We start from the raw sequence: 25,154 nt of genomic DNA, 5'->3' as shown, positions 1-25,154 counted from the left end.
ATATTTTTCTTTACAGTTGAAAAAGGAGGAAAGCGAAAAAAGAAGCAACAAAAACTTCTGTTCAGTACATCTATGGTTCACACAAAATAAGCAGACCACCTCATGAATTCATGCTAACTTCATCTTTGCACACATTGCTTGGTATAACATTAAAATATCTGCAGTATTTATGGTTGGAGAAGTTTTCTTAATCTAGTCACCTTCACAGGGTAGGCCTTTTTTTTTTTTTTCCCCCCCCTCAAATAATTTTCCTCTAGTTTAGGTGGTTCTGACCAGTTCTGCTTTCGTCACTGCTAAATCAAGGCCCCAGAACTATAGAGCAGAATGTTGTAAATAAGGAATGGTAGAACTCTTAGGCCATGCTGTGAATTTTCTAGCACTACAGCTGCAGTAGAAAGCAACACACTGAATAGTGTGCCATGTTGTGTACTGCAGTTGTCGCATTGTAGCCTTAGCATAGTGTCTGTGGAGGTACAGGCTGTGGGCTTTTTATGATGAAAGTATGAGCTGCTTAAAGAATGGACCAGTGAATTATCGCCCCTTTTTGTTTATTTTTGATTTTTTGGCCTGCCCTCTGAAGATTGACATCACTTGGGTTGTGGCTTTTGTGAAAGGAGAATTTTCTTTTTTTCGCCCTTGGACTGTAGTTAAAACAATAAATGACTTGTAAGTTAATGTTTTGTGGAGGTTTTTTTTTCCTCAGATCTCGACTAGAGTCCAATCGTTCACCATCTGAATACTGGTGGCTGATGAAGTGGGATGCAGCTCTAGGGAGTCCTGGAAAATATAGATACAGTCTGGACTTCCTAGGTCTGCATCAAACTTCATCCACCAGTGTTCAAATGGCGAGTGATCGGACTTGAGCATGCTGAAGTTGCACACGAGCTATAAAAGGTACAGCTAGTTTTAAAACCCAAATCAATTCTTGGTTCTCTAGTGATTGCTTTCTGCAACAGTCTTTATAGCAGTAGTCCAGGAAATGGAAGTTTTTGCTTATAAACTATGGCATAGGCTATTAAATAAACTGGAGACTTGTGTGCACCTGTTCTAGCTGATGCATACATGGTTTGCCTGCCATCTTGATTCACCACTGTTCTGTTTTTCCGAATGCTGCCTACATTTTCCTGATACATCCTCGCTTTTGTAGAGAGGGCAAAGTCTTATTACAGAGTCCTAGTCAAGTGCAGTAAGTGATCAAGCTTTTAAAGCCACTCTGACAGATCTGATATGTAATCCACAAGAGACTTTTTTAAAATAATTATTTTATAATTTATTATAATATTTGAGCAAAACAGTAGCAGATCCATCAGGGGCAGAGGAAAAACTTTAAAAGCTTAATCCCTATTATCCCATTTGAGTTGCATTGGGTTGACTAAATCTCAACTCGGCCAAGAAAAATCTGTTTGCAGCCATTGTGCGTAACATCCCAAGCCTGGGATATATTATTACTTTATTTCTAATACCCCTATATAAAAGGAGTACACAAATATACAACATTCAAACATTAAAGCAAAATTTCTTTACACAATATAGCAGCCATTGTTCATAACAAATGTATGTAGAAAATAATTACAAATTTATGGAAGGGTATTTCCCAGATATTCTTGCACCTAGGCTTCTTCCTCCAGGAATAATTCTTCTGGTTCTTGTACATCTTGTAAGGAACAACTTGCTATAGCCTTCTGCATGGCCTCCTTCTCCTCTATAGTAAGAGCACATTTAGTGGCAGATAGTGACATTTTCCCAACCCTTAGGAGACGTAGGTTACTTACCAGGATTAGTACAGTTCTTTAGCAATAGAATTAGTTGTTTTCTGTTGTACTGAATGAGAAATTTTTGACATGTGCGTATTGTACCTGTAGGAACAAAACATTAGGTAGTTTTTTTTAATAAAGGGTTATGCAGTGTAGTATAGTTATGATTGTACGCACAGTAAGTTTAATTTACTTACAGGATCACACTACTTCCCCTACACCCCCCCCAAACTTGATGTGACTTGTGTACCTGGAATAGTGGTCCCAATATAAACCAAACTAATGGTAAAGGGGTTATCCAGTGTTAGAAAAACATGGCCACTTTCTTTCAGAAACAGCACCACTCTTGTCTCCACTCTGTTCCATTGTAGTGAATGGAGCTTAAAGAGAATCACTCTAAAACTGCCATGAAGCTAAGGAAACGTGCTGGTACATCACCCAGCACGCTTCCCAAACACATCCCTGTACCCTGCAAACCATGTATATAGACCGCAAAGTTAGTTTAATGATCTCCTGCGCTGTATGCAGTTCTTTTTAACACGCCGTGACTACTTGAACAATCCACCTGCCCATTGTGACTACTTGGCTGGTAATTTACATACAGCGCGGGAGAAAATTAAACTAACTTTGCGGTCTATATGTACATGGTTTGCAGGGTACAGGGGGGTGTTTGGGAAGCGTGCTGGGTTATGTACCAGCACGTTTCCTTAGCTTTATGGCCGTTTTTAGTGTGATTGGTTCCCTTTAATTGTAAACTGGAGAAGAGTTGTTGCCTGTGGAAGTGTTTTTGTCTCCTCACCTTCACGACGGCACCATAGGAGGAGGAGTTGTACCCTAGGGACAGGAAAAAGCACGAGAGGTTAAAAGCCCCTCCCCTTCCTCCCAGCACCAGTGCTTTTTCCTGTCCTGCTAGGGCAGACACGAGAGGGGGGGGGATCCGAGTGAAGGTGAGAAGAGATCCCCCAAGAAGAACAAAAGGGGCAGAGGTCGATCGGGGCTTAGGTCTCCTTCCTCCCCCATCCCCTTACCAAATGGATCCGTCGTCTCATCGAGACCTTGCTCCAGATTGGGACTCGCACGGGCCGCAGGAGTTCCGGCAGTGCGAGGTAACCCGGAGGGGGGACTACTCTCCTACTGCAACGTGGTCTGGCGTCCTCCGGAGGTAGGCCGTAATCCGGCCGGGACTTCCGGAAGTACGTCATGACGTCACGCCGGACCACGCAGGTGACGTGCACACGCCGGAAGCTGCGTCACTGCACTTCCGGGTCCGGCGCCATCATTCAAAAGGATGGCGCGAGCGGTTCGGATCGTCTTCTATGGAGATGGATTCCTCCGCTCCAGAAGGGACTGCCTCGGCGGTAACCGTAAGTAACCACCCTCAGTCATGCTTCCGTGTGCCGATCTCTGCATACTCAGTACGCTTCCAATGCCAGCTCTGCATATGGGTATACTTGTTCTTTTCACTATCTGGTTCACTATATATATATATATATATATATATATATATATATATATATATATATTTATTTAGGAGGCGTATTCTTATAGATTCTTGGCTCTCATATTATTTAGGAGACTAAAGAATCTACAGCTGCATCCTCATCTGTGGGGAAAAAAGTAACTCCTACAAAGAAATGTGTGTCATGCAATAGCAAGATCCCATACAACTATAAACAGAACATATGTGCAGGATGCATAGGGGATATTATTAAGAAAGATAGATCCTCCTTCCTCAAAGATATTAGGAAAATGATGAGGGACGAAATCTCAGCATCTATAGCCAAGACTCCAGTAGTCTCTCCTCCAGCTACTACGCCTCTGGCTATTCCTCCTCCAATTATCCTGCCCCAGGACATACCTCCAGCTGTCCTTCCTACTCCTCCAGCTGCCTCTATGGGGGATACTACCCCAATAATACCTCAATTAATGGACCCTGATCCCGTGGCGTCAGGCTCCATGGATTCAGGATCAACTATATCCATGACTTCCTCCAAACGTAAAAGGCATTCATCAGCCTCTTCGTGTGAATCTGGCCAGATTTCTGAATATCTAGATCTGATGCCAGACGAAACCGAAGACAAAGAGGAAGCCAAGAAATATTTATTTTCCTCTGACCATACCCTCCCACTCCTTAGGGCAGTAAGGAGTGCTTTGGGATTCGAGGAGATCCAAGAGGAAGTCACAGCGAAAGATCAGATGTTTCAGGGTCTTAAACCTAGGAAAAAGCTGGTCTTTCCAGTACACGAGACACTACAGTCTCTTATTTCAGACGAGTGGTCGGACCCGGAACGAAGGTTACGGGTCCCAGGCGAAATTAAAAGACGTCTTCCCTTTAGTGAAGAAGATTCCACTAATTGGGGAGAAGTTCCTTTAATTGATGCACAAGTTGCCAAGGTCACTAAAAAGACCCTTTTGGCATTTGAGGATTCTTCGCAATTAAAGGACCCTATGGACCGGAAGGCAGAGAGCCTACTTAGGAGATCCTGGGAGACAACATCCTACTCGATCAAAAATAATATCGCATCCACCTGTGTGGCAAGAGCATTACACTTGTGGATAGGCCAATTAGAAGAACACCTGAATAGTGACTGTTCTAGAGAGAGAATTGTAAACACTCTTCCCTTATTAAAGGACGCAACGGCCTTCCTATCTGATGCCACGGCAGAGTCTGTTAGATTCGCCGCAAAAGATGGGGCTCTAACAAATGCAGCACGTAGGGCTCTCTGGTTAAAAAACTGGACTGGAGATCCCACATCAAAAGCAAAACTCTGTGGTATTCCCTTTAAGGGAAAATACGTATTCGGATCTGCCCTCGACACAATTATTGAGAAGAGTGCAGATAAGAAGAAAGCAATCCCAGAGAACAAAACGCCACAGAAGAAAGAACAGTTTAAGAAACCCAGATACCAAGAGTCGTATCGTGGCAAAGGGAAAGGAGGCCGTTGGAGCTACCCGAAGGGGGGCAGAGGGAAAAATATTTTTTACAATCCCCGGCCCTCCCAAGATAAGCAATGACCTCTGTGCAGTAGGGGGGAGACTGTCGGAGTTCTCAAGAACCTGGAATATCATCACAGAAAACTGGGTTTTAAATATCATCAGGGACGGCTACCAAATAGAGCTTACTCACCCCCCTTCAAAAAGATTTGTCATATCCCGACAGTCTCCAGGTCCCCTACAAACAGAGATGGTGGCAAGCGTTCTAAAACTCCACCAAATGAAAGTGATTTCCCCGGTCCCTCGAGAAGAGAGAGGGTCGGGACATTATTCAAGTCTCTTCCTTGTGAGAAAGCCGAATGGATCATATCGTCTAATAATAAATCTAAAACCACTAAACAAATACGTAAAGTATATAAAGTTCAAAATGGAGTCAATAAAATCCACCACTCCATTAATAGCCAAAAATGCCTAGATGTTCTCACTAGACCTCCAGGATGCATACTATCATGTGCCAATTCATGTCCAATCACAAAATATCTAAGATTTGCCATAATGATAGACAAAAAATTATGCCATTTCCAATTCAGGGCCCTTCCCTTTGGGATATCATCAGCGCCCAGAATATTCAGCAATATTATGTCAGAAGTAATATCCTTCCTCCACATACAGGGCATAAATGTAGTGGCATATTTAGACGATCTACTAATAGTAGCGGAGTCCCAGGAGAAAATACAACGGGACCTAGAGAATACTCGCAAACATTGGGGTGGATTATAAACGACAAAAAATCGGACTTAGTCCCATCCCCCAGGAAAATCTTTCTAGGAATCCTCCTGGATTCAGACCTTCAGATGTCATTTCTCCCAGAGGAAAAAATAGAAGATCTAAGGGAGAAAATTCAAAGGTTCAAGGGGAAGTTGCACCCCTCAGTCCGGGAAGCAATGTCCGTTTTAGGGTCAATGACAGCCTGTATTCCGGCAGTGCCTTGGAGCCAGGCTCACTCCAGGACCTTACAATCTCAAATACTGAAGGTCTGGAACAAAAGACCCACAGGTCTCGAAAAAATGTTTTCCTTACACCTCAGGTCAGACTCTCTCCGGTGGTGGCTTTCCAGACAGAACCTAGAAAAAAGGACATCTTGGAGTCCTCAACCAAAATACATAATGAGAACAGACGCAAGTCAATCCGGTTGGGGGGCCCAGGTAGGAACACATTTCTTTCAGGGTACCTGGGATCAAGAAACCCTGAAACAATCCCCAAACCTGAGAGAACTCAAGGCAGTTCAGATATCTTTAACATCGGCTGTATATATGTTGAAGGGTGCTCATGTACACATCCTATCGGACAATATAACTACCGTGGCACACCTGAGACATCAGGGGAGCGCCAAGAACAATCGACTATGGAAAATCTCAACAAATATTTTCCTGGGCAGAAACCAATCTATTGTCCCTTTCAGCAACACACCTAAAGGGGACAGAAAATACCCAGGCAGACTTCCTCAGCAGGAACAAGGTTCACCCGGGCGAATGGTGCCTGAAAAACCATGTTTTCCAACAACTAGTGGAACGTTGGGGCCAACCCCAGATAGATCTATTTGCCACCAAACAGAACCGAAAGGTGAAAAAATTTTTCTCCTCTCGCCCTATGACGGCACCCCTGGAGAGGACCACCTCCTCCCATTGGACAGGAAACAGGACCACTGGACCTTTAAAAGAAGCATCTCGCCCCATTCACGCCAGTTTCTGTTTCCTGTCCATGGGAGCAGGACGTGCAGGAGTGTAATCCTCCTGCTCGCTGGTTTTTTCCCTTTTCAAGAAGTTTTTCTTTAGACTGGGGCACCCGGCGTACCTATGTTGCCGTCATCCCGGCTGTTTAAGTCTCCGCTGTAGGAGCCGCGGCCAAGTCTGTCCTCCGCCCCAGCACCTCCTGGAGAGGGTCCCCGTGTGACCCCGGCGCTCCAGTCCCGAGCTGCGAGGTCTCCTCTGGATGTTAGGTCCTGGTTGGGCCTCTGGGCGCAGCCGCGCGCGCCCGGGTGGTTCCTTGGCCGCCGTCGGCGTGCGTGCGGGGCGCGCTTACGTCACGACGCAGGACGCCGGCGCCCCGGGATGACGTCACGCGCTGGGGCCTGTGAGTAGGATATCCTGCGGCCTTGCCGGCAGCATCCGGGCTGCGGCCTGTCGGGGGTGGTGTTCCACACACACGGGAGGGTGTGCCGCATCAGCGCCGCGGCAGGGGGCGGAGCCAGCCGGTCTTCTGGCAGCAGGTGCCACAGATAAAAGCTGGATTCTGTCGAGGAGGCAGAGTACATCCAGGAAGGCTTGCTGCTGGTACAGGTGTACTCAGCCACTGTTTTGTGGTTTGTTTCTCCTTATAACTCCCTAAAAATCCAATAAGAAGAGTATCATGGAGTCACAAGGCGCTGAACCATCGAATAATCCTCAACCTGAGACCGTTGCGGTATGGTGTGGGTAAGAGGGGTTCCCCCCAATGAATACTTGGTTTTTTATTAGAGTCTAAATAGGTTTTTTCTCTCTCTCTGTATATTAATCTAGGAGGTTACTAGGGCCAGGGCTAAACCTAGGGATTGCCCTATTTGTAAGAAGAGACTAAGTAGTTCCTACACAAAGACCTTATGTGGTGGCTGCATGAATAGAGTGCTGGATGACCAAGGACCCGCATTCTTAAGAAGTATGAAAGGGTTAATTAAGAGACAGATTCGGGTAGGTGTATTAATTCTTATTTTCCTGTCAAAAAAAAAAAAAAAAAGGAGAGAGAGAGGAGAATATTTTATAGTGGATTTTTTCTGTGCATTACAGGCCTCTCTCCCTTCCACATCCACTTCTACTCCCCCTTCAGTAGATCCAGTGGTGGAGATTCCTCCTAGGGAGATCCCAGGTCCTAGTGGGGAGGCTCCGAGTATTTCCTACGAGGAGGTGGAAGATGAGGAGGAGGAAGAGGCTGAGGGGGATGAACAGCTATCTGGCCTGGAGGAACCAGGGGAGCTTTTACAGACCATAGAGACCCAAGGGGAGGATACGGTAAAAAAGCTCATGCCAGTTGAGCTGGTGGACAATATTGTAAAGGCTGTCAGGCAGACCATGGCCATAGAGGACAATCCACAGCCTAGGTCCATTCAGGACATCATGTTCGAGGGTCTGGCCCCCAGACAGCGCCCGGTCTTTCCTATACATCAAAGTTTAAAGACATTGATTGCAAACGAATGGGCTCGCCCGGATAGAAAGTTCTTTGTGCCTCGGGCTGTAAGTTCCACAGATTGTGGGTCTTTTTTCTTACAAAGAATACCTTATATTGTTCCTTGTACTTACTTAAATTTTTTCCTTTTTAGTATAAGAGAAAATATCCGTTTAACGCTGAGGACGTGTTAACGTGGGAATCAGCACCTAAAATTGATCCTCCGGTGGCGAAATTAACAAGGAAAGATGCTTTGCCCTTTGAGGATTCCGCATCCATGAAAGACCCTATGGATAAAAGGGCAGAGGTCTATTTAAGAAAGAACTGGGAAGCAACAACTGCCACTTTCAAGCCTCTAGTAGCTACTACCTCGGTAGCAAGGGCTACAGAAATCTGGGTGGCACAGCTAAAGGAACAGATTAGATCGGGGGCCACTACGGAGGAGTTACTGAGCAAATTTCCCATCATAGAGGGTTCGGTTTCCTTCATGGCGGAGGCCTCTGCGGATGCTTTAAGATTATCTGCCAGGTCGGCAGCCCTTTCTAATTCTGCGAGGAGGACCCTATGGCTTAGGGACTGGAAGGGAGATGTCACATCCAGAGCTAAGCTCTGTGCGGTCCCTTGTGAGGGCAATTTGGCTCGGCCTTAGAGAAGGTACTAGAGAAGGCCTCAGATAAGAAAAAGAGCTTCCCACTAGTCTCTACACAAGCAGCCAGGCCTTCCAGAGGTAGAGGCAGAAGAGGCAGAGGTGGCACCCAAGTAGGAAGAAAGGAGTGGAGGCCCCCTAAAAAAGGTAGAGGTCTTATGTTTTCAGGAGGGGATACCTCTAGAAAACAATCACAATGACGCCAGATTCCTGTGGGAGGGCGATTACAATTTTTCTGTTCAGAATGGTTTGCAATTTCGAACAGTTCTTTTGTGTGTGACATAATAAAGTCTGGACTTAAGATTTCCTTTTTGTCCTCCCCAGGAGAAAGATTTATTATTACTAACGTTACCTCTAATCCCGAGAGACATACGGCCATGGTGACGGAGGTCAGGTCCCTAATAGATAAACGGGTCCTAGTTCCGGTGCCGGAAGACCAGAAGGGTAGAGGGTTTTATTCGACCCTCTTCTTGGTTAAGAAACCCAATGGCTCTTTTCGGACCATTATCAATCTCAAACCCCTTAACCAAGTTCTCTCCTATGAGAAATTTAGAATGGAGTCCATCTCCACGGCTATTCTAAACTTATCCCATAGTTGCTATATGGCCACAATTGATCTTAGGGACGCGTATTACCACATCCCAGTTCATCCAGATCACCAGAAATTCCTGAGAGTAGCAGTGAATATAGAGGGATCGGTGTTTCACTATCAGTACACGGCCATGCCATTTGGTATTTCCCAGGCACCTAGGATTTTCACCAAAGTTATGGCTGAGGTTATGGCCCATGTCAGAGAAAGAGACATTATTATTATCCCATACCTTGACGATTTTCTTTTGGTTGGTGAGTCCATGGCCTCAGTGACAGCAAACATCTCCATAGTGGAGGAGGTGTTCTCTAGGCTAGGATGGGAAGTAAATGATGAGAAGTCTAATAAGACCCCATCACAGTATTGTAAATTTCTTGGAATCTGCCTAGATTCGGTCTCTCAAAGATCCTTTCTACCTGAAAATAAGATACGGTCGGTCATCCAAAGGGTCCAGGAACTAATAGACCACCCGGAAGTCCCTATTAGAGGAGCTATGTCAGTGTTGGGACTTTTTACCTCCTGCATCCCGGCAGTTCAGTGGGCCCAGTATCATTCAAGGACCTTACAATTACAGATACTAGAGGTATGGAATAGAGAGACTGACAATCTAGACGATGTGTTTGTTTTATCTCCACAGACTCTCAGGTCGCTATCTTGGTGGACAGAGAGAAGCAACTTGAACAAAGGTATGCCTTGGAACGTACAAGAGTTACTAACGATAACTACAGACGCAAGCCCGTATGGTTGGGGGGCTCACTCAGACTCACTAGTTCTTCAAGGGGTATGGAACCCGGAGCACTCCAGACAGTCACAAAATGTGAGAGAACTAATGGCAGTGTTTCTGGCACTATCACAAGCACTTCTAGTCATCAAGGGAAGAAATGTGAGAATCCTCACGGACAATGCGACAGCAGTAGCCTACCTAAACCACCAGGGGGGCACCAGGTCAGTGGAACTAATGAGGATTTCCCACTTCATATTCAGGCTGGCAGAACCTCACCTTCTCTCCCTGTCAGCTCTACATCTCAAGGGGGTAGACAACTGCAGAGCAGACTTCTTGAGCCGACATCAACTGCACCAGGGGGAGTGGGAGTTAAATCAGGAGGTATTCCAGCAGATTTGCCTTCTATGGGGCTATCCGCAGATAGACCTGTTCGCCTCCCGTCAGAACAGGAAGACCAAAGCATTCTATTCCCTATGCCAGTCGGACAAGCCACTAGCACTGGACGCGCTTGCACAGTCATGGCAGAGGGGTCTACTCTACGCCTTCCCGCCTATTCGACTCCTACCACGAGTCATCAGGAAGATCAGGCAGGACAAGGCACATATAATATTAATTGCTCCATTTTGGCCCAGGAGGGTATGGTTCACTTGGCTCCGCAAGATGTCTCTGGAGGATCCCTGGGTTCTACCCGAACGAATGGATCTCCTGAACCAGGGCCCAGTATACCATCCAGGAATAAGGAGCCTCCATCTGACAGCCTGGCTTTTGAGAGGCAGTTACTGAGAGACCGTGGACTCTCCGACGAGGTAATATCTACTATGCTGGCTAGCAGGAAGAAGGTCACTTCAGACATTTACTTCAGAACCTGGAGGACCTTTCTCCGATTCGTTGGTCATCCCATTAACGTCCTGGAACCACCCAACATCCCTCTGGTTCTAGATTTCCTACAAGAAGGTCTCAAAAAACACCTCAGGCCAAGTACTATCAAGGTACAGATTTCTGCCCTCAGTGTGCTATATGACTTTAAGCTAGCAGAGCATCCTTGGGTCAAGCGCTTTGTTAACGCAGCAGTAAGGCTCCACCCGTCAGTGAGAAACAAGCTGCCGCCATGGGATTTAAATCTGGTGCTCTCAGGACTAACAACATCCCCTTTCGAGCCAATTACAGAGATACAGATCAGATTTCTTTCCTGGAAGGTGGCATTCCTTCTAGCAATCACTTCCGCTAGAAGAGTCGGAGAGATCAGAGCTTTCTCCATCACTCAGCCCTACATGATTATTAGAGATGATAGAATCACACTCTCCCCTGACCCGGCCTTTCTTCCTAAAGTAGTGTCAGAATTTCATAGATCTCAGGAAGTGATCCTTCCTTCCTTTTATGCAGATGCATCTAACGATATGGAGGCTTCATTTCACTCGTTAGACGTTAGACGTACTATAATACACTACCTGGAGGTTACCAGGGAATGGAGGATAGATAACAATATCCTGATAGCCTTCCAGGGGAAGAATAGAGGTAGGGCAGCCTCTTCACAGACTATATCTAGGTGGATTAGGCAGGCCATCAAGGAATGCTATAGAGGTAGTAATAAGGAACTTCCTACCTCTATAACAGCACACTCTACTAGGGCAATCTCTACTTCATGGGCTGAGAGGGCCTCAGTGTCTATAGAAGAGATATGTAGAGCAGCTACCTGGAGTTCCCCGCATACATTCTTCAGACATTATAGGTTGCAACTCTCTCCTTCGGAGGATCTTAGCTTTGGCCGTAGAGTACTACAGGCGGTAGTCCCTCCCTAGGCGGATATTCCTAGTCTACTCTCCAGGGGTGCCGTCATAGGGCGAGAGGAGAAAATATAAAATTACTAACCGGTAATTTCTTTTCTTTGAGCCTATGACGGCACCCCGCCTATACCCACCCATTATAAGTTAGTACACTTAGTTAAGGTTATGCACATAGAAAGATAGTTATATATTCTGAGATACTTTCACTTTCCTAGCACACATGTGTTACACTTGTTGCTATGTGTCTTTTTCTACATGTATGTTTGTTAAGCCTTCGCTCCTAGGTTCTTGCTAACAGACTGGCGTGAATGGGGCGAGATGCTTCTTTTAAAGGTCCAGTGGTCCTGTTTCCTGTCCAATGGGAGGAGGTGGTCCTCTCCAGGGGTGCCGTCATAGGCTCAAAGAAAAGAAATTACCGGTTAGTAATTTTATATTTTCTCGCTAAATCCAGCAGATCATCCTACAGGAGTAGATGCCTTAACTCAGAGATGGCACTTCAGGATGGCATATGGGTTTCCTCCGATCCCCTTAATCCCAAGGGTACTCCAAAAGATCAGAGAAGAGAGTCTGAAAATAATCCTTATCGTCCCATTCTGGCCCAGAAGGGGGTGGTTCGGTCTTCTCAAATCTCTAGCGTTAGAGGACCCAATCCTTCTTCCACAAATTCCAGATCTACTGATGCAGGGTCCAATAGTTCATCCGGAACCAGAAAAATTTCATCTGTCCGCATGGATCCTGAAGAGTCAATGCTGAGAAGTAAAGGACTATCAGAATCGGTGATCTCTACACTCATGAAAAGTAGGAAGAAGGTTACTGCTTCCATATACCTAAAGGTATGGAAAGTCTTTAACTCATGGTGTCAGACTCCTCCCCAGTTTCCAGCAGAACCAAACATAGCCCAGATCTTGGATTTCCTACAGGCAGGTTTGTCTAAAGGCCTCAAACCAGCTACACTAAAAGTCCAGGTCTCGGCGCTATCAGCAGTCTATGATACAGATCTAGCTAATCACCGGTGGATCAAAAGATTCATTCGTGCGGCTACAAGAATAAATCCTACAGTAAAAAACACACATCCACCCTGGGATTTAAATGTTGTTTTGGAAGGACTAACAAGGGCTCCCTTTGAACCTATTGAGGAAGCAAATCTAAAATTCCTCTCCCAGAAGGCAGTTTTTTTAGTGACTATCTGCTCTGCCAGGAGAATAGGGGAGATTCAGGCCCTAACCATAAGGAAACCTTACTGTACAATCTCAGAAGACCGTATAGTTCTAAAAACGGATCCCTCCTTCCTACCTAAGGTGGTCTCCAACTTCCACAGGTCCCAAGACGTCATACTTCCCTCCTTTTGCCCAAATCCAAAAAAATTGCCCAAATCCAAAAAAATCAACTAGAGAGCAAATTTCAGACCTTAGACGTCCGTAGAACAGTCCTACAATATATTGAGACAACCGCACCTTGGCGAATAGACGAAAACCTCTTCCTACAATTCCAAGGGAAAAATAAGGGAAAAAAGGCATCTAAGAGTACTATTGCCAGATGGATCAGAAATGCCATTACACAGGCCTACCAGTCTCAAGACCTTCCTTCTCCAATTAAAATACGAGCCCATTCCACGAGATCAGTCTCAACCTCTTGGGCCGAAAGAGCATCTGCTTCGATAGAACAAATCTGCAAAGCAGCAACATGGTCGTCTCCTCATACATTTATGCGACACTACCGGCTGCAACTACAAAGCGACGAAGACTTGGCATTTGGCCGCAAAGTTCTTCAAGCAGTAGTCCCTCCCTAAGGTAAAATGTTGGTATTACTCCTATGGTGCCGTCGTGAAGGTGAGGAGAGAAAATAGGATTAGTCCTTACCGGTAAGCCGGTTTCTTCGAACCTTCACGACGGCACCAGTAACCCTCCCTAGTATTGTATATGATATATGATACTCACGTGGTGCTAGAATTACTGTTACAAAGGCACTGGTGCTGGGAGGAAGGGGAGGGGCTTTTAACCTCTCGTGCTTTTTCCTGTCCCTAGGGTACAACTCCTCCTCCTATGGTGCCGTCGTGAAGGTTCGAAGATACCGGCTTACCGGTAAGGACTAATCCTATTTTCTGACACTGTATAACCCCTTTAATAACTGCCTTTAAGGACACTTCATCTAATGGTGCTTTTAGACAGATTTATCTGACAGATTTTAGAAGCCAAAGCCAGGAATGGATTTGAAAAGGAGAAAGCTCAGTCTTTCCTTTATGACCTGTTCTGTTATTAGTCTTTGCAAAAATCTCTCAGATAAATCTGTGTAAATGCTTTAACTCTAAGTAGAACTGTCAGCAGGAAAACAGATGTAGTCATAGTTCTGGGCTTTTTCTTTTTTAACTCTTGAAGGGAACCAATCAGCACTACTGTGCTAAAATGGTTCCCAGCTCCACAGTATAGAGATACTGTGTAGCTCCCCGAGGCTACCAGCCACATCTGCAGTGGTAAGTAGTTTTAATCAGGCGCGTGAGGCCAGGAGAAGCAGCAACTAGTCTGGGCAGGGAGCCTATCAGTGTGTGTGTGTGTGAGGGGGGGGGGGGGGGGAGAGAGGAGTCTGATTGACAAGAAAAGGAGCCACTAATGGGTCTCTGCCTGTCATCCCTGCACTGCCAGAGCCGTGCCATACCCAGATGACTAGTTGCTACTGCTGCAGATGTGGCTGCTTAGCCTCTGGGAGCTGTACCGCATTACTGTGCTGATATGGTTCCTAGCTGCACAGTATAGAATTACTGATTGGTTCTTTAAAGTCTCCACATTGGCAAGATACAAATCTTTTTGTAAACATGAAAAATGAGGCTCGATATCTGTAGGATTTCTGGCATTTCCCATTTGTATCCACTGACACTAGATATGGGGACATCAGCTTGACTTTTGTTGGGGAATGTTCCCTGAACACTAGAGAATCACTTTCCTATTGACAAAAAGGCTTCTATCTTGCTATTGGAATGGACTATTAAAATAATAAAATACTCCCAGAATAGCAACTAGCTATGGTCTTGGCTACACCCTTGTTTTCCCGCTGACAGGTCTGTAATGATCCAGTTCCAAGGTTACTCACCTCCAACGTGCAGTGTGTTGAAGATGCATGCATAGCGCTGCCCTCTGTTATCAAGGCTGGTGATAAATGGCAGGGATGACCACAGAAGCTGGTGAACTTCCTTACGACAACGAAGCAAGATAATACCAGTGTACGCGTTAAGATATTTCACTATAAAGAAATGAAGTCTCGGCTTACTTTCATTTTTTTTTTCAGTACACACTATACTAAGATTTCAAATTTAAAGTGACAGTACCACCAGGCCCAGGCTGAAGCACTGGAGGCAGGCTGACCCACCCTTAGTGGGAAGAAACCCCAACCCCTCCATGATGTGACTATTAGAATAAATGGAACCCTATCATAGAGGGGCGGGGGTTTCCTCCCACTAAGGGTGGGTCAGCCCGCCTCCAGTGCTTCAGCCTGGGCCTGGTGGTACAGTCACTTTAAGGATATTCTGGCCAACAAATTTGTTTCATAAAGGTTAAATATGAGCAAACCTCAGGTACACCAGAGCGTGCAGCATTTAATTATCGGTGGCTGAAGAAGTTGGATGCAGCCTGGGAAACATGGATCCCGCCATAGTGTATCCATGTTTTCTAGGGCTGCATCCAACTTTAGCCACTGGTGCTCAAATGCTGCACGGTCTGGATCGGATGAACGTGAGCATGTTCAAGGTTCACTCATCTCTAAGAGTATATAACTTCACTAAATTTTGCTTCACTGTTTATATATTGGCTGCTACTAATATGTGTTGGGAACCACAGAGCTGCTCAAGCACAGTTACATATTAGTGCTACTGCACCACCCCTAATGTCTATCCTAGCGCATGTTAGCATTGGGGCAGCTGTCTATGGCAGGAGCACTGCACCATGGTGAAGCATAGCGAGTGCTGACTGATAGTTAACCCCACCAGCTGTTATACTGTGCTGTGGCTGCAGCACTAGGAACACAGATAGCATTATACAGAGACTTGGTGAAGCGAACATGCAGTAGAATAGACATTAGGGGAAACTCAGTATAGCTAGCGCTGCATTATGTAACTGTTGGGGCTAGTGCTTTAGCAGCTATGCCGTTTCCAACACAGCCATTGGTGAGTGCAGTGCGACTGTGTCAGTACACTAGCGTGAGATTTTAAAGTGACTGAACCACCAGGCCCAGGCTGAAGCACTGGAGAAGGACTGACCCACCACCCTTAGGGCCCTATTCCACCGGACGATTATTGTTAAATCGTTCGAATCTAAACGATAATCATTCGGTTGAGATGCAGTTAACGATTAAGGGACAACTCCGGCGAAATTTTTTTTTGGCTTATTTAACACACATTACAAAGTTATATAACTTTGTAATGTGGTTAAATACCCGGTCTGGCCCCCTTCCCCCACTTTCCGACCCCCGACCCCCCACCCCGGAAGTTAAAGAATGTATACATTACCTATTACGGTCGTCACGGTCTTCTTCTCTGGTGTCGGGTGACGTCAGAGCTGGGGGGCGGTCCGGGTCTTCTTCCTCTTCGGCGTCTTCATTGAGAGTGAATGGGAGAGAAAAGGCTGCTGGTGCACATGCGCACCAGCAGCCTTTTCATTGGCTGGAGCGCATCACATGGCTTCCAGCTTGCTCAGCCCTGATTGGCTGAGCTTGCTGGAAGCCATGTGATGCGCTCCAGCCAATGAAAAGGCTGCCGGTGCGCAAGCGCACTGGCAGCCTTTTCTCTCTCACGGACCCGGAAGCAAGAGACATCGCTGGACGGCGGAGGCAGGTGACGGTGAGGCGGACGGCGGGCGAATGGAGTGGCGATCGTCACCGGAGGGATGGTGAGTATGGTGTCTGTGGTTTTTTTTTTTTTTGGGGGGGTCCCGCCGGAGTTGTCCTTTAACGACGGAACGAGAAATCGTTGATCGCTTTATAAGACCTGGACCTATTTTTATCGTTGCTCGTTCGCAAATCGTTCGCATTCAATAAGACATCGTTCGGTCGTTTGCAATAGATACGAACGCAATAGCGAATAAATAGCGAAGAAAATCGCAATTACAATCATAAGTAACGATTATCGTTCCATGGAAATGAGTGAACGTTTTCAGGTCTTTCGCAATAGCGGTCGTTTGAAATTAATGATTATGCAAACAATAATCGTCCGGTGGAATAGGGCCCTTAGTAGTAGAAAACCCCCTCCCCTAATAGGGTTCTATTGATTCTAATGGAGTCACGTCATGGAGGGGCTGGGGTTTCTTACCACTAATGGTACTTTTACACGGAGCGATAATTCGCCCGATCGCAAGATTAACGATTTTTAAATTTTTTTATAACTATCGACGTTTAGACTGAACGAAACATCGTACGGAATATTCGTTTTTCGATCGCTTAAGCCTATATCACACATAGGGGAAATCGTTGAAAGACTTTACACTGAACGATCTGCGAATTTTTTTGCGAACGACCAACGATGATTTGAGAACATGTTGAAAGATCAAAATGAACTATTTCTTGCTCGTCGTTTGATCGTTCGCTGCGTTTACACGTACGATTATCATTCGAATTCAATCGTTACCGTGCAAATTCAAACAATCAATCGTTCCGTGTAAAAGGACCATAAGGGTGGGTCGGCCCGCCTCCAGTGCGTCAGCCTGGGCCTGGTGGTACAGTCACTTTAAGCAGTTTAGGAGCTCCTGACAATCATGATGCTGGGTGCTCAGCGGCCCAGAGAACACCGTCCACGCACGGATACAATTCTGCAGATGTGTGAATGACCCCTTAGGGCTGGATCCATATGATCCAAGCAGAGGGATTCAATGGCCGAGCTTACTGTGAGTTTACTCATCTCTTGATGTTTGGTACTTTTTATGACATTCTATCCCCTTACCTTCTATCATTACTCTGACATAAGCACCGACATGACATCATGGCGCGGGACGCATAGAGGTGTGGGATATGCTGAGGGTTCAGGGAGAAAGACGAATAGGTGAGCACCCAATTGCAGTCTGTGGACATTAGCAGTAAGCTGACTGCTATCAAACAATGCAGAACATATGTCCGCACCTTGTTTGTCCGTTGCTTTTTGGATGAAATAAAGCTACAGGATTTTACTGGATGGTGAGTGCTACCTCTTCATTGCACTTTTTCGTACATATCGAATGCAGAACTTTACTACTACAGTTTTGTTTCCTAATCTTCAGGCATCACCTGAGCCCCATGTACATGAGTATCAATGTGACATGTCAGATTCCCAATAATCACTAAAATTAAAGGGATTGTAGCCGGTTGGTTTGGATGTGCTGCCTTTCCTCACCCACCACACTGTCAGGAGGATAGATTAGATGCCCTTTAATAAGCCTGACCACATGGTTCTGGACAAAGACTAAAAGACAAAACAAGGGGGGATATTTATCAAACATGGTGTAAAGTGAAACTGGCTCAGTTGCCCCTAGCAACCAATCAGATTCCACCTCTCATTTTCCAAAGAGTCTGTGAGGAATGAAAGGTGGAATCTGATTGGTTGCTAGGGGCAACTGAGCCAGTCTCACTTTACACCATGTTTAATAAATCTTCCCCAATGTGCCTGACTACAACTTCCTTTCTGCTGGGTGTAGTAGCCATATTGCTATGTATACACATCAGATGTAGCTGAGCCGAGCACCTACTACGTCCTTCTATAGCCTATAGCCTCATTACAATACTGCAGTCACGCTATCAGCACTTCACTGAAATGGAGTCACACTATCAGCACTAGGAATTACAATGCTCCTATATACCATGTTTTACGGTAATAGCCAGGACTAGTTAGTTCCAGGCTTCAGAATGTGCCAGGAAGATCACAGGGTGACACCTACATGTAAGACTAACTAAAAAATGTCAACTTTTAACCCCTTCAGGTCCATTCACCCACTGTTAACCCCTTCAGATCCACAACTGTTCAATTCCCCCACTGTTAACCCCTTCACATCCACTACAATCTAATTCATCCACTGTTAACCCCTTTAGATCCACAACACTTCAATTCATCCACTTTTAACCCCTACACATCCACCACAGTTTAATTCATATACTGTTAACCCCATCAGCTCCAGGAATATTTTATTTTTTTTCTAACTATATGTAATTTTTAACACCTGAAAACCAGGCTCATTTTAATTTATTTCTCTTATTTGTCTTCGATATAGAAAAATCATTTTTACTGTAGGGATTCGGAGTAATGTGATGGTAAAGTGTCTATTTGGGGTTATATGTCGCCTATTTGAAGTCCAATAAAATCACAAAATCAAATTGTTATCCAATCACACTACCATATCCTAGAAGAGCGCTTACTCTCATACAGGTTCTGTGATTTTCAGACATTTTTACTGTAGGGATTTGGAGTAATGTGATGGTAAAGTGTCTATTTGGGGCTATACACCTGATAATTTGAAGTCCAATAAAATTACGAAATCGAATAGTTCTCTATATTGTTCTTGTTGTTGGACGCTCTTGGTAGACTACTTCCAATCCCAGGAGGGACCAGTTTCATGGCTGATGGAGGATAACCATTAAGAGACTTTTTTCAGGACTGTTCTTCTCTTCTAGTTTAACAAGTCTATGTTCCTTTTAGGTTTAGGTTAGGGACTGGCAGGAGAATGAGGACCCTTGATGTGGCTTGCAAGCTTACGATATTTCTTGCCTATTTTTTTCTTCTAGTTTTCAACGGTAAAAGATATCTACTAATAGCTCGATGTCCAATCTTCAATGAGGTATCAAGGAGCCCCACTAGACTAAAGCTGCTTTCACATGCTGCAGATTTTAGGCAGATTTTCTGCAGCAGATTGTCTGTTGCCAAACCAAAGTCAACCTGAAGTTTCAAATCTGCTGTAGAAAATCTGCAGTGTGTGAAAGCACCCTTACTATTCTGCAAGTCTTCCCCAGTGCATTATAGGGCCATGCAGCTGCCACTGACTGACAGCTACTTACCGCCCTAGCGGTCTTGTCTCTGCCACCTAATAAAGAGTGCTGAGGGGCCTGTGTGATCTGCTGGCGCCTGCTAATGCCCCTCCCCCGTGCCGACTTCTATGCTTTTATAGAAGAAGTCTGGCTAAAACATTTTTGTATTGTTATTGTATTGCCCCCCAAAAGTTATACAAATCCCCAATATACACCTATTACGGGAAATGCTTAGAAAGAGCTTTTTTCTCTGCACTTACTACTGCATCAGGGCTTCACTTCCTGAATAACATGGTGATGTCACTTGCTGGGTAACATGGTGATGTCACTTGCTGGGTAACATGGTGATGTCACTTGCTGGGTAACATGGTGATGTCACTTGCTGGGTAACATGGTGATGTCACTTGCTGGGTAACATGGTGATGTCACTTGCTGGGTAACATGGTGATGTCACTTGCTGGGTAACATGGTGATGTCACTTGCTGGGTAACATGGTGATGTCACTTGCTGGGTAACATGGTGATGTCACTTGCTGGGTAACATGGTGATGTCACTTGCTGGGTAACATGGTGATGTCACTTGCTGGGTAACATGGTGATGTCACTTGCTGGGTAACATGGTGATGTCACTTGCTGGGTAACATGGTGATGTCACTTGCTGGGTAACATGGTGATGTCACTTGCTGGGTAACATGGTGATGTCACTTGCTGGGTAACATGGTGATGTCACTTGCTGGGTAACATGGTGATGTCACTTGCTGGGTAACATGGTGATGTCACTTGCTGGGTAACATGGTGATGTCACTTGCTGGGTAACATGGTGATGTCACTTGCTGGGTAACATGGTGATGTCACTTGCTGGGTAACATGGTGATGTCACTTGCTGGGTAACATGGTGATGTCACTTGCTGGGTAACATGGTGATGTCACTTGCTGGGTAACATGGTGATGTCACTTGCTGGATAACATGGTGATGTCACTTGCTGGATAACATGGTGATGTCACTTGCTGGATATAACATGGTGATGTCACTTGCTGGATATAACATGGTGATGTCACTTGCTGGATAACATGGTGATGTCACTTGCTGGATATAACATGGTGATGTCACTTGCTGGATATAACATGGTGATGTCACTTGCTGGATATAACATGGTGATGTCACTTGCTGGATAACATGGTGATGTCACTTGCTGGATATAACATGGTGATGTCACTTGCTGGATATAACATGGTGATGTCACTTGCTGGATATAACATGGTGATGTCACTTGCTGGATATAACATGGTGATGTCACTTGCTGGATAACATGGTGATGTCACTTGCTGGATAACATGGTGATGTCACTTGCTGGATAACATGGTGATGTCACTTGCTGGATAACATGGTGATGTCACTTGCTGGATAACATGGTGATGTCACTTGCTGGATAACATGGTGATGTCACTTGCTGGATAACATGGTGATGTCACTTGCTGGATAACATGGTGATGTCACTTGCTGGATAACATGGTGATGTCACGACCCGACTCCCAGAGCTGTGCGGGCTGTGGCTGCTGGAGAGGATGATGGCAGGGGGACACTGAGGGATACAGGGCACTGGAGGAACACTAAGCATCCCCCTGCCATCATCCTCTCCGGCAGCCACAGCCCGCACAGCTCTGGGAGTCGGGTCGTGACATCACCATGTTATCCAGGAAGTGACATCACCATATTATCCAGGAAGTGACCTCACCTTGTTATTCAGGAAGTGAAGCCTTGATGCAGTAGTAAGCGCAGAGAAAAAAGCTCTTTCTAAGCATTTCCCGTAATAGGTGTATATTGGGGATTTGTATAACTTTTGGGTGACAATACAATAACAATACAAAAATGTTTTAGCCAGACTTCTTCTATAAAAGCATAGAAGTCGGGAGGGGCATCAGCAGGCGCCAGCAGCTCACACAGGCCCCTCAGCACTCTTTATTAGGTGGCAGAGACAAGACCGCTAGGGCGGTAAGTAGCTGTAAGTCAGTGGCAGCTGCATGGCCCTATAATGCACTGGGGAAGACTTGCAGAATAGTAAGGGTGCTTTCACACACTGCGGATTTGATGCAGATTTTCTACAGCAGATTTGAAACTTCAGGTTGACTTTGGTTTGGCAACAGACAATCTGCTGCAGAAAATCTGCCTAAAATCTGCAGCATGTGAAAGCAGCTTTAGTCTAGTGGGGCTCCTTGATGGCTCGATGTCCAATCTTCAATGAGGTATTAGTAGATATCTTTTACCGTTGAAAACTAGAAGAAAAAAATAGGCAAGAAATATCGTAAGCTCGCAAGCCACATCAAGGGTCCTTATTCTCCTGCCAGTCCCTAACCTAAACCTAAAAGGAACATAGACTTATTAAACTAGAAGAGAAGAACAGTCCTGAAAAAAGTCTCTTAATGGTTATCCTCCATCAGCCATGAAACTGGTCCCTCCTGGGATTGGAAGTAGTCTACCAAGAGCGTCCAACAACAAGAATATAGAGAACTATTCGATTTCGTAATTTTATTGGACTTCAAATTATCAGGTGTATAGCCCCAAATAGACACTTTACCATCACATTACTCCAAATCCCTACAGTAAAAATGTCTGAAAATCACAGAACCTGTATGAGAGTAAGCGCTCTTCTAGGATATGGTAGCGAGATTGGATAACCACTTGATTTCGAGATTTTATTGGACTTTCAAAGTGTGCGACATATAGCCCCAAATAGACACTTTACCATCACATTACTCCGAATCCCTACAGTAAAAATGATTTTTCTATATCTAAGACAAAGAGAAATAAATTAAAATGAGCCTGGTTTTCAGGTGTTAAAAATTACATATAGTTAGAAAAAAATAAAAATTCCTGGAGCTGAAGGGGTTAACAGTATATGAATTAAACTGTGGTGGATGTGTAGGGGTTAAAGGGAACCATTCACCCCGTGGCCCCCGTTAGAAACAGACAAACAGTTACATAAAGGTCAATATACTTACCATATCGCTCGCGGTCCCGTCCCGGATCTCGTTGTTGACACGGAGAAATCGCCGATTCTTCTTCTCGCGCCCATTATGGTAATGAGCGCCGCCGGCCCGAAGTCCAGCCTTCTCCCCGCCTCCGACACTTGATTGACGCCGGGTCTTCTTCCTCCTCGTCTTCTTTCTTCTCGCCGGATCCCGCGCAGGCGCCGTGACGGTCGTTTTCGGCGCATGCGCAGTTCACAATTGAAGCCGCTCCACAGCTTCAATGTTTACTGCGCGTGCGCCGATTGTCAGAGCTGAAGTGACGTGTTGGACTTCGCGCATGCGCGGTACACAGGAACGTCACAAGCACGTATCCTGTTTACCGCGCAGGCGCAGAAGAGATGACGAGACCTTCGCAACGGCGCCTGCACGGGAATTCGTGAGGAGACTTAAGACTGAAGACGTCAATCAAGTTCCAGGAGGCGTGGATGGGCGGCGACGAGAAGAGGACCTCATGAATAAGTTGGACTCGTCCGTCGTTTCTTATGGACGTTGGACTCATCTCATCTCACTACCATAATGGGCGGGAGAAGAAGAATCGGTGATTTCTCCGTGTCAACAACGAGATCCGGGACGGGACCGGGAGCGATATGGTAAGTATATTGACCTTTATGTAACTGTTTGTCTGTTTCTAACGGGGGCCACGGGGTGAATGGTTCCCTTTAAAAGTGGATGAATTGAAGTGTTGTGATCTAAAGGGGTTAACAGTGGATGAATTAGATTGTAGTGGATGTGAAGGGGTTAACAGTGGGTGAATGGACGTGAAGGGGTTAAAAGTTGGCATTCTTTAGTTAGTCTCACATGTAGGTGTCACCCTGTGATCTTCCTGGCACATTCTGAAGCCTGGAACTAACTAGTCCTGGCTATTACCGTAAAACATGGTATATAGGAGCACTGTAATTCCTAGTGCTGATAGCATGACTGCAGTATTACAATGCACCGATGTCTGAGGATCAGTCATACCAAAGCATCCTTACCGGACAGGCCAACAGCGCAGGCGGCAGCCCCGAAGTCCCCGTGCAGCCTGGCCACCGCCTCCTTCACGTTATGCAGCACGGTGCCCTGCGAGATGTTCTGCTTCCAGCGCGGATCCTCCAGCAGCAGCTCACAGAGCAGGTACCTGTACGGAACACCGCGTTACTCACCGACTCCTCAAAACTTTCTCTATACCGCTCCTAAGTCCTGTACTTACCGGTGTTTGAACCGCATGATGACGTCTAATGATCGCGCGGGACGGCATGGAGATCACGTGGGTAAAATGCTAACGATTGCGTCATTTCCGGAAGTTGTGTGCAGACTGAGGCGGCCATCTTGTTTGTGGCATGTCCATGTTTCCAGTTACATTTTGGTCTTTCCTCTTTTCTTTATTAGTGCTTTTTATTTATTCTTTACTTTTTAAAGGGGTTGTTTGTCATCACTAGATCTATATCTATTTATATGTGATGTATATATATTAGAGTTAAAGGAACTTTCGAGCTGCTGAAGATTGATGCAGTCCTAAGACTGCTTGGAAAAGATGGATATGGCTGTATCCATCTTTTCCAGGCAGCCTTAGGGTTGCATCCAACTTAAGCAGCCATGTGCTTGAAGTTCGCTTAAAGGGGAATTCCAGGTAGAGGTTAAAACAATGACATTTCTGCAGAAGCATAACACAATACTTACCTGTCTATCCCAGTTGTGAAACTATCAAAAATCCAGGAGACAATGTGAATTGGCACAGAGGCCATTTTTTTCACTTCCTGGATTTCTATCAGCTACCAGTGTGGCAGAACTGTACAGATACAGTAATACATTGTATAGACACATCTATATAACTTTTAATGTACTTATATATATGTGGTTGGGGGATGTTAAAGGGGTTATCCACGGCTACAATAACATGGCCAATTTCTTCTAGAGATAGCAACCCCTCTTGTCTCCAGTATCGATGTGGTTTGCAATTAAGCACAATTCACTTCAATGGAACTGAATTACAGGACCCCACCTAAACTGCATACAAGAGTTGTGCTGTCTCTGGAAGAAAGTGGCTATGTTTTTGTAGGGCTGGATAACCCCATTAAATATTAATATAAGTTATACTCTGCTACCCGGGTCGAGCACAGCTTCCCATCGAATGCCTCACAGTCATATCTGTCCCCTCTCATTCCCACATTACTACCAGGTTCTCAGCCTAACCTGCCTGCTCAGCCAATTAGTCTCCTGCCTCACACAGTGATTTCTGCCCACCTGCACAGGGTATCATGGAGCTCATGAGAAAGTCTCTTCCTTGAAAAACCTCTGATTCTGGCAATTTAACCCCTTTGATGCTATGGTCAATGGCAACCATGGAATATAAGTGGTTTCAGAGGGATGGGCCCCTTTGTCGCCTCAGTGGTACCTACAAAAAAGTCATTGTAGGATGCAGATGTGTATTTTTAATGGCAGCTAGGGGCCTAGTGAAGACGTAGACCTAGAAGGTCTTTGATACTTACATAAGGTTCTATCATCATAAGTAGACTCGTGTATTAGATGAGCAATCAAACAAGTAATTA

General features: G+C 45.4%; 2 protein-coding genes across 3 annotated transcripts in view; one reads left to right on the top strand and one right to left on the bottom strand.

Moving 5' to 3' along the window:
* RNF10 (ring finger protein 10) overlaps window positions 1-675 on the top strand; it is a 33,486-nt gene extending 32,811 nt beyond the window's left edge. For both annotated transcript variants that reach the window (XM_069961259.1, XM_069961258.1), the window contains exon 17: window positions 17-675. In XM_069961259.1, the coding sequence (XP_069817360.1) occupies window positions 17-90 (74 nt within the window). In that variant the 3' untranslated portion in view covers window positions 91-675. The remainder of the gene's footprint in view (window positions 1-16) is intronic.
* Window positions 243-23,866, bottom strand: POP5 (POP5 homolog, ribonuclease P/MRP subunit). The gene is made up of 5 exons (XM_069961261.1): window positions 23,816-23,866; window positions 23,601-23,743; window positions 14,714-14,863; window positions 1,773-1,856; window positions 243-1,702 (listed from the first exon to the last, which is right to left on the bottom strand). Exons 1-5 carry the CDS (start codon window positions 23,830-23,832, stop codon window positions 1,611-1,613), a joined length of 486 nt encoding a protein of 161 aa, XP_069817362.1. The 5' UTR covers window positions 23,833-23,866; the 3' UTR covers window positions 243-1,610.
* Window positions 23,867-25,154: the final 1,288 nt, after the last annotated feature.

Source organism: Dendropsophus ebraccatus, chromosome 3 (genome assembly GCF_027789765.1).
Source record: "Dendropsophus ebraccatus isolate aDenEbr1 chromosome 3, aDenEbr1.pat, whole genome shotgun sequence".
Taxonomy (NCBI): domain Eukaryota; kingdom Metazoa; phylum Chordata; class Amphibia; order Anura; family Hylidae; genus Dendropsophus; species Dendropsophus ebraccatus.
Note: the sequence above shows the minus strand (reverse complement) of the source record. Positions and strands in the feature narration are given on the sequence as shown.

Coding starts and splice junctions, on each gene's coding strand:
- POP5 (XM_069961261.1), bottom strand. Junction 14,864..23,600: donor CTGCGCTGTTGGCCTGTCCG/GTAAGGATGCTT, acceptor ATTTCTTTATAG/TGAAATATCTTAACGCGTAC. Junction 1,857..14,713: donor CAACACACTGCACGTTGGAG/GTGAGTAACCTT, acceptor TTGTTCCTACAG/GTACAATACGCACATGTCAA.